This window comes from Gossypium hirsutum, chromosome A07, assembly GCF_007990345.1.
Source record: "Gossypium hirsutum isolate 1008001.06 chromosome A07, Gossypium_hirsutum_v2.1, whole genome shotgun sequence".
Lineage (NCBI taxonomy): Eukaryota > Viridiplantae > Streptophyta > Magnoliopsida > Malvales > Malvaceae > Gossypium > Gossypium hirsutum.
This window is the reverse complement of record NC_053430.1, coordinates 22,264,403-22,274,463: the sequence shown is the minus strand read 5'-3', so window position 1 is coordinate 22,274,463 and position 10,061 is coordinate 22,264,403. Positions and strand designations below refer to the sequence as shown.

Below are 10,061 nucleotides of genomic sequence, written 5' to 3'. Positions count from 1 at the left end.
CAACTTAGCCCATGACCAGTCTATTTGAAACTAATTAATATTAAGAATACTAATTGCATGCATTACAAATGTTTATCATAGTATCGTTATCAATTTTGAGTTAGTGTCAAGTTAACTTGTGACACCAAGTCAATCAACAACATTATCAATACTAAAAATTCAATTACACCCGTATGCATATGAAATCTACGTATTTAAAACATATGTTAATTTAAAAATAACATACAATAAAGAATGAAACTTATGTTTTGATATTAATTAATAATAACACATTAAATAGATATGATATGAAAATGAAAAAAAAAGAAATTGTGAGTAAAATAAAATTAAAACATATAAATTTATCATATCAAAAATATTATAATTGTTTATCATGATATTATCATCAATCTTTAAATTAATATTTAATTAACTTAAAATAGCCAATTTAAAATACTGTAGCAAAAGTACAAATACCGATACCATGATTTACCGTTTTTAGAATACTTCGTGTCGTTGGGAGAAAATATTCTGATTCGTTCTTTACTGCGTTTGGGGTTAAAAAATACTCACACCAAAAAAATAGTGATAACATATGGCTTTTTTAGAGTTAAAACTGCCGAAAAAATGTTTTTCCACCCTAACGCAAAAATTAAAGATTGCGTTTGAAAGAAAAAATGATGAAAACATCATTATTTTAAAAAATATATAAAAATTAAATTAATTTATATTCGAAAAATAACGTAAAAGACCAGTCAACCATTAGGAAAAACATCGATTCTTGGAAATTGTTCGAGGTTCATGAAACCAATCACAAACATAAAAATTTAAAAAAAGAAAAAAAAATAGATAAGCACTGACAACCCGGACTACTGAACAAAAAACAGAGCAAATGAGTATGACACTAAGGTTCCGCAATAATTCAAACGAAAACAGATACAAATCAACAACAAAAGCTAATAATTTAAAAGCATGGATGTTCCTATTCAGAGATATAAGTCTTAGCGAACTTATCTGCCCTGTTCCCTTTAATATCAATGTTTGGTTCATCTTTATGGTTGGTGAGAAAGTTACTTGGCCATCATGACTTTAACAAACTCCTCATAGTTGATCTGCCCGTCACCATCAACATCGGCTTCACGGATCATTTCATCAACCTCCTCATCTGTAAGCTTCTCACCGAGATTTGTCATGACATGGCGCAGCTCAGCAGCTGATATGAAACCATTCTGATCCTTGTCAAAAACCCTGAAAGCCTCTTTAAGTTCCTCCTCAGAATCAGTATCCTTCATCTTCCTCGCCATCAGGTTAAGGAATTCAGGAAAATCGATGGTCCCATTTCCATCAGCATCAACTTCATTAATCATATCTTGAAGTTCTGCCTCAGTAGGGTTCTGCCCAAGTGATCGCATCACAGTCCCGAGCTCCTTGGTAGTAATGCAGCCTGCAACAAGGAAGGAAAAAATAAATGCAACACAAATAGTCTTTTATAATATCGGTTATGGAATAAGAAGAGGTTAAGTACCTTTTGCCAGAAAAAAAAGACATGCGAATGTGATATTACCTAAAGAATACAAAAGGGCACATACTTTTTCAAGTAGAAAGATACTAGATGATTTTCAAACTTTTCTAAACCCGTATATCTCTGCCAAGACATTTAACAAAGATAAATAAATTGACAAACAAGAACTGTAGAGGATAGTCACCATTTTTCCAATTTGCCTAAAATGAAGGCATATGCCTACTCAGCAATGTATAGTCCAATTCTTACAGCCAATGATAAGCTTCAGAATGAATAGACAGCCAGGAAAGAAAGTTGATAATCTAAGGATTAGCTAATAAATAAAATACATGTAATGTATTGTACAATAATTCATATATGTTTTCTTATCATCAATTAATCTCGTAGGTGTGAACTGTTATCAGTACACGGTTTAGGATTAGAAACCATAAGATTAACCAATTGAATCATTCACAACAAGTCTTGAATTTTCATGACCTAGAAAAGCCAAGCACATTTTAATCCTAGATTCATAACTATTATGCATGACAAGAAAAGCTAAATTTCAGGAAAGAACCATGAATCAATGGCTTTACAACTAACATGCAAGTGAAATAAAATACTAAGAATGATCCTATAGTTCAATACAGGTTGAAAACGAAATTTCTATCAAAGGGAATCACATCCAAAATCCATGGAAACTTGGCTGATTAGATTAAGATATACACAAATGGAACAATTAATCATCATTGAATCACAAACCAAATCGAATCAGCAAACCCAAAACTCGAAAATATAAATGAAGCGAATAACCAATACAATGATGGTCTATGAAAGCATGTTTACATCTAGAAAATATCTAAGCCTAACAATAAAAACATGTTGAAATCAATGACGACCGAGAAAGGAGAACAATAAAGAAAATGAAAAAAAAATTAAAGGGATAAGAATTAAGAGCAACAACAGTCAAAATCAAAGAAACGAAAGAAAAACTAGATCAAGCAGGATCATAGATTCATAAATCGGAACCCTAGATCCATCGCATCATTCAAAACATAAAAGAAAATGGAGAATTTAAAAAATAATAATAACAAACACAAGCACAAGAAGGATGCGTAGATCAGCAAACCAGAGCCGAATCGAAGAAAGAAAATTACTAAAAATGAAAAAACATTGAGAAAAAATTAAAAGAGAAACAGATTAGAAGAGACCATCGCCGTCCTTGTCGAATAGGCTAAAGGCCTCCTTGAACTCAGAGATCTGATCATCGGTGAGCTGATCGGCCATTGTCTTCTTTTTGGCTTAAAAGGGTGTTTGGGGAGAGAGAAAATAGCGGAATAAAAATGATTGAATGCGGAAGATATCGAAGGGGATGGGATGGCAGGGGTATATATAAAGGGCCGAAAATTGGGCCCAACGTTAAGGCATCCGTTTTGCTCTAATGTTTTCTTCCATTATTAAAATATTCTACCTTTCATGTCCAAATTTGATTTCCAAATATCAATCTTATCATTAAATACACTGCATTTCCAGCACCAGAACATAAATTTGAATTAATCTTTTCATACCTTAATAAAAAAACATACTTTTCATTTATATATATATATTTTTATGTACGTTAATAAAAATAGAGAAATGACAAAATAGCTACGGTAAAAGAGGATAAACTAATTCAAATCCTCAGGCTAATTCAATATAACCAAATTTACGTCCATCTCCATCAATGGAATTAACATATAAAATATCGGATTCAATATAGTTGCACACAACAAAACTACTCGAGCGAATGAATGAGTAACTTTATTAGCTTCATTGCGAATTCAAACAAAAGGCAAGTGTTAGAAATCGAAATGCAAAATTTTGACAATCTTGTATCAATAACCAGTACTCAGAAATATCTTAATCAAAGAATGTATCACTCACGAACAATCCCGCTCTATAATAATCACGTCATAATTTGTCGACTTCAGCCTCCACAATACTTCCCAAATAACAAAAGCTTCAGCCATAAGCGGTTCCATAAACAGATGATTGTACCCAAAATAGGCCATAATAAAGATGCCCTTGAAATCTCATAGAACAGCAGCAAAGGTTGAGTGGCTTGATTCCTGAAACAAGTCAGACTCAATGCATTTTTATCATATCTGATTTAGAAATTATATTTTCTTAAAAGAACAACATCAATATATTTAGTATATTTTAATATGTAAATTAATACATATAAATATTACAAGGTTCTAAGGAACATTTATGTTCACATTTTTAAAAAAATTGACATTTGATTGTATTAAGTTAAATATATATATATTTAAAATTAAAACAAAACATTATGTAATAGTATAAATACTATTTTATTATATTATACAGTTTCTATTTAAAAAAAAAAATTCTTCCTCATGGGGCTGTCTGCACAGATGCACAACAGATTTATTTTGCAATGCACTCTACGGAAGAGAATTGGTCGGAACTAGGCAACATTACTCTCTGTAACGACCTTTTGTGATTGGAATAATGTTAAACAAGATCAAGTATAAGTGTTTTGTAATTATGACTTTCGATCATATTATGTTTTAATCTTTATCTCATTATACGGTTATATTATGTTTTTAAAATTTAAAACATAATTTTTATTATATTAATTTATAATATATTTTATTATATGAATTTATAATATATTTTATTAATACATACTATTAACTTGTGCATCATACAGGTAAAGAAAGCTAGTTTATTATATGACATTGACAAGGTTTTAGATAAATACGTAAAAGGTAAACTATGCTAGCAGTTATTCAACAATCGGCAAGTTTTTTTTTTGTTAAGTCAACCAATTATAAAAAGTTACAAAATGATAATTTAACTATTTGATTTTGTCTTTTTTATCACAGGTTGTTAAATGGCCAACAGAAAGATGACGTGACAACTTTTAAAACTACCATAATAGTAACTTTTCTTAAATATTGTAAGGGTTAATTTTCTTAAAATCAAGACTAAATTGACACAATGTATAAATCTTGAGAGTTAAAGTTGATATTATGCAAATTTTAAAAGCTTTTCCTTTATTAATTAACAATTGGTGACCAAAAAAGAAAATATTAAATAATTGGGTGACTATTTTATAATTTTTCATAGTTTAGTAACTAAACAAGAAATAAACTAATACTCGAGTAACTACCATTGTAATTCACTTATAAATAAATAAACGTCCGTGTTCACATTATAGAATTTTTACACGTGGCAGCCTTTCATTTTAAGCATTTATTTCCAATTTGAATAAATTATTTTCTTACTCCTTGTCTTTTAACTTTTTTAAAGTTATTTCATGTCTTTTATTTAAATTTATGTTGTTTGGAATTTTTTATATATTAAATATAGAGTAATTTTTTTAAAAGTTATCTCTTTATGTTAAAATTTTACTTAATTGATTTAACTCTTAAGGTTATAATATTAAAATTATTGAATATTAAATTGTTAAACTTAAAATATAATTTTAAAAAAGGTACATATTAATAACATTTATCAAATACATTTTATATTTTTAAATATTATAAGAGTTAATTATATTCGATGATTAAAGTAGAGGAAAGATAAACATAAAATTACAAAAAAAACTGAATATTAAAAATTTTAACATTAAAATAAATTAACTTAAAAATTTATAAAAATTTATAAAAATTTATTTATATTATTATTAATTTATAATAAATTAATATTAATATTCAAACCGTGATGAATTTTGGTATTATTTTAAGATTAAATATCATTAATATAATAGATCCTAAATTAATTAAATATTTTTTAAAAATATTTCATAATTAATTACTTTTTTCAATTAATTAATGATTTTAAACAAATATCTAATGTTATGAGAAATATTATAAATTTAATATGCACAAGTGGCTCATGAATGATAAGAAAATAAAAACAAATATATATAAAGTAATTTTTTTCTGTGAAATGAAATTTGAATTTGGAGAGATAAATAAAGCGAATTTTATCTTTCTCTATTGCGTGTATATATATAATTTAAATAGAGAAAAAATAGAATAGAAATATAAAGTTTTATATTTTTTTAATATTTTTTTCTTGGATTCTTTTGACAATTTGTAATAAAACTCTTTCTTTATTAAATTCAAAAATTCAAATTAGAAGACAAGAACAATAAAATAATAAGAAAAGTAAAAATAAAGTAAGATAATAAAGAAAACGGACTATGTTATCATTCACCTATTTTATTTTATTTAGAAAAATGGCAACTCCTTCTATTTAAATCTAAATTCATTGCTCTTATTATATCTAGTAGATATATAGACACTTGTATGTTGTTAAATTAAATCATTTTTTTATTTTTTATAAAATTTATGAAAAGAATTATTTATTTAAATTTTAAATTATTTTAATTTTGATATAATATTTATTATAATTTTTTATTGAATTATTATCTCAAACAAATTTAAAATAAAATAGATTGATTTATTCAGATTTTAAATGTTAGTTTTTCATTTAAAAAACTAATAAAAATTTTATATCTTAAAATGGTATTCTATCTTACTTTTAAAATTATAAATAATTTTCTCTTAAATAGATTTTAAACAAAATATAATTGTTTAATTTGTAGACAGTATTTCTAAAAAAAACTAAATTTATTTTTAAGATGTTAAACTATATTTAAAATTATTTTATTTAAAATATTATTTTATCTACTATTTTTTTAATTTTGTTTTTTTTTGTAAAATTGTTTCTTTATAAGTAAAAAATTATCTCGAATTTTTATATTTGAGATGTGGACTTTATCCGCACAAGTGTTTAACTGTGAAAGATCCACTTGAATTGTAAAATAATTTAAAAGAAAATATATTCGATCGAAAGATGATAATTTTATGATTGGATGCACCTGAAGTTTCACGATTTTAAAATTGAGAGTGAGTATAGCTCTGCAGTAATTAGAATAAATTCTCAATTAAATTTATATGAGAGAATATTAGTGATGAAACCTTGTTAGAGAAAATGTTTGAACATTTTATACTTCAAATATGCTCCTGGAGTTGCAGTATGTGAAAAAGATTTTAAGAAATATTTTAAATTAATATTAGGTTACTTGTCATTAAATAAAATAGTGAATTATCAAATGAAAAATTATAAAAACCATCTTATTGGATCTGCTTCATTCCCTAAAGCAACCGTGACAATACATAATAAAGACATAATTATGGACGTGATAAGTTGTACTATATAATTGCCAAAGGAGTGGTCATAATGATCCCTTTCACCACCAGAAGTGGAAAAATGAATATAAGTAAGAGATGAACAGGAATTTTTAAAAGAACCTTTCAAGGAGATAATGCGGAAACGAATAATAAGAATGATATTGAATCAAATTTGACATAACAGATTGATGATCATGACGGATCTAAATAATAAAGGGATATTGACATTGTCTTTATGATGGTTGTCGAAACCATTTTATTTTTGAAAAACGGGAGTCGACTTTAAAACGAGGTATGGAGTCACCACCGACCTTTTTTCGAGGTGTGATCGGATCACCTTGAGATTGATCATTTTAATAAAACATTTTTGATTTATTAAAACAATGATTTTAGATCCACAAAATACGAGAAAAAAGGGTTCGGGAGTCTGTTACGCACGAGGAAGGGTTAGCACCCTCATAATGCCCAAAATTGGTACCAATTGACTAATTAATGTCCTAAGGTTGAAGATTTGAATACAATGATAAAATATGATCCCTTTAAAATTGTGCGAACAACTCGAGTTGGATTTTAAGACTCACTCATTCTAAAGGAATAAAATACCACATCCAGCACGTTAGGATACGATATTTTAAGCCTCCAAAAACTGAGACCACCTCATGATTTCCAAAATATGCAAAGAAATTTTGAAAGGGTATTCAGTTATTTGGTCAAACGATAAATCGAAACCTAGCACGTTAGGGCACGATTTATCGAATTTCCAAACACGGAATATTGCCTTGTTTTTTTAATTTAAGAAAACATGGACGGAATTTCGAAAGGATATTTAGTTATTTGGTCAAACGAAAAATCGAAACCCAGCACGTTAAGACACGATTTCTCGAATTTCCAAACACGAAATATTACCTCTATTTGAAAAATTCTTTTTTATGAGTTTGGGTAAAAATGGATAAAATCAATGTAACATTTAAAATCGAAAATTGGTTAAAACATGAAATTGGTCGTACTTGGCAAATAATGATGATGCAAATACAATAATAATGAATAACATAAACTTACAGGTATATAAAGACATAAATAAATAAATGAGTAAATAAATATATAATAAAAAATAATGATGAGAACAAAAACACGATAAAAATGAAATAAATAAAATAATAAAGGAATAATAAATGACATCAAAGAAAATTCTAGTGAAAAGTTTAATTTAAAATGCGGATGAGCACATAAACATAAGAATAGGAAAACTTTGAATGAAATGTTTTTTTTAAAAAAGAAAAAAGAAAAATAAAGATCGCAAAAATAATAGTAATAATAATAATACTATAATGAAATAATAATAATAATAATAATAATAATGATGATGATGATGATGATAAAGATAAAAATAATAATTATAGAAAATAATTGTAATAGTAAAAATAATAATGATAGTAATAATAATAGTAACAATAATGAACATAAATAATAGTAAAATAAAAAGATAAAAATAATAATAGTAATAATAACAATGTCAATAAATAATAATGGTAATAGTAATAACAATAGTAATAATACTAAATAATCATAATAAATGTAATAATAATAAATATAAAACCTAAATTAATTAATAAAATAGTCAAAATAATCGAAAAGGGACTAAATTGAATCGAAAATTAAAGTTTTGGGGCCAATTCGAAATATAAAAAAAAGGAAGGACCTATTTGAATGGCGCTAATAACATGGAGGGGCCGAATAGGGAAATATTCCCTACCCTCCAAAACACACCAGTCAATAAGGACTTGTTCGAAATTGAAGCCAAGTTATGAGGATAAATTGAAAATAAAAAGAAAATGGATTTAAAAAATAAAAATAAAAATGCGGGAGGACCGAAAAGGTAAATAACCCATAAAGAGAAAACACGCGGATCCTCTCCTGGTCCGGTCACACGCGCGGGTCCTGCCCCTAAATGGCGCCGTTTTGGTGCCTGGGGTTATAGCACAAAACGGTGCCATTTTAATACCCTTTAAAAGCTGATTTTTTTTAAAAAAATTCATTCTTCTCCCCAAATTTCAAAAAAAAACTCACTTTTCTCTGAAGGTTTCCAGAATCCAGCCACAGGATCGGAGAGTCGCCGCTGCACGCGCCACCGCACTCACCACCGTATACGGTGGCCGGAGGTGCCAAAAAATCCCTCTTTGTCGGTGAAACGAAATGTAAACTCCCCTTTTTTAATATTTTAGTTTTGTATGTAAAAAAAATTTAAAAATGAAATAAAATAAAATAGAAAAGTAAAACGAAAGTAAAAATCACCTCAGCTCTCTTTTAAATATTTTACTTTGATTTCTATGTATTTTCTTTGTACTCTTAAAAAAAGAAGGTCTTTAATACAATGGTTTATTTGGGTTTTTATACTCGAAAATACAACAAGACTTCTATTTTGCTGCGTTTTTTTCGTAGGCATGACGATGTGGAGCGGGCGCGGAGGGTTCGGAGGTCAACGTGGCTCGGTGGTGGTTACTGCTAGCAGCGCGAAAGTGTTGGCTGCTAGGGTTTTGCTCTTTTGCTAAAAACATGTTTAGGTTGTGGGCTTGGGTATTGGGTTTATTTTAGTTTTTGTGTTGGGTATTTACTTTAGGCTATAATTTGGACTTTGTTTTTTATTTGGTCTGTTTTTGTTTTGGTATTGGTATTGGTCTGGGCCCCGGGCTAAAATTGGGCCCTACAGCTGCCTCTCTTTGCTCATTGTCGTGTAACGAGAATAGAGCAAAGACTTTAAAAAGGCCAATTTTGCCCGGTCATGCTAAGTCTTGACTTCTTGATGCTTCATTTCTTTAAGTAGCCTCGTTTTAACCCACTGCATCTCTAGGGGTATAAGGATGTTTGTTTCAATTTGCTCTGCTACTGCTTAGGGGGATATGATTTGTAATCTTCAGCCTGCTCCACTGCTGCTCAGGAAGATAAGGCTTACTGTCCTCGATCTGCTCCACTACTGCTTAGGGAGATAAGATCTACAATTTTCAGCTTACTCTACTACTGCTTAGGGAGATAGGGCTTACCGTCTGCGATCTGCTCCACTACTGTTTAGGGAGATAAGATATGTAATTTTCAGCCTGCTTCTCTACTGCTTAGGGAGATAAGACTCACCGTCTTCGATTTGCTCCACTACTGCTTAAGGAGATAAGATCTGTAACTTTCAACCTGTTTCCCTACTGCTTAAGGAGATAAGACTCACCGTCTTCGATCTACTCTACTACTACTTAGGAAGATAAGATCTGTAATTTTCAGCCTGTTTCCCTACTACCTAGGGGGATAAGGCTAGTGGCTTAAATCCATTCCATTGACACTACATGGAGATAAGATTCACTGTCCTCGATCTGCTACACTACAGCTTA

At 28.7% G+C, this 10,061-nt stretch overlaps 1 protein-coding gene across 1 annotated transcript; it reads right to left on the bottom strand.

Moving 5' to 3' along the window:
• Positions 1-852: 852 nt before the first annotated feature.
• LOC107953131 (calmodulin-7) lies at positions 853-2,962 on the bottom strand. Its single transcript, XM_016888359.2, has 2 exons — positions 2,692-2,962; positions 853-1,423 (listed from the first exon to the last, which is right to left on the bottom strand). Exons 1-2 carry the CDS (start codon positions 2,765-2,767, stop codon positions 1,050-1,052), a joined length of 450 nt encoding a protein of 149 aa, XP_016743848.1. The 5' UTR covers positions 2,768-2,962; the 3' UTR covers positions 853-1,049.
• Positions 2,963-10,061: the final 7,099 nt, after the last annotated feature.

What these genes read in the sequence shown, in the direction of transcription:
- LOC107953131 (XM_016888359.2), bottom strand. Translation starts at nt 2,767, where the DNA reads ATGGCCGATCAGCTCACCGATGATCAGATCTCTGAGTTCAAGGAGGCC. An exon ending in ATTCGACAAGGACGGCGATG is followed by an intron (nt 1,424 to 2,691) that starts GTCTCTTCTAAT and finishes TCCTTGTTGCAG; the next exon opens with GCTGCATTACTACCAAGGAG.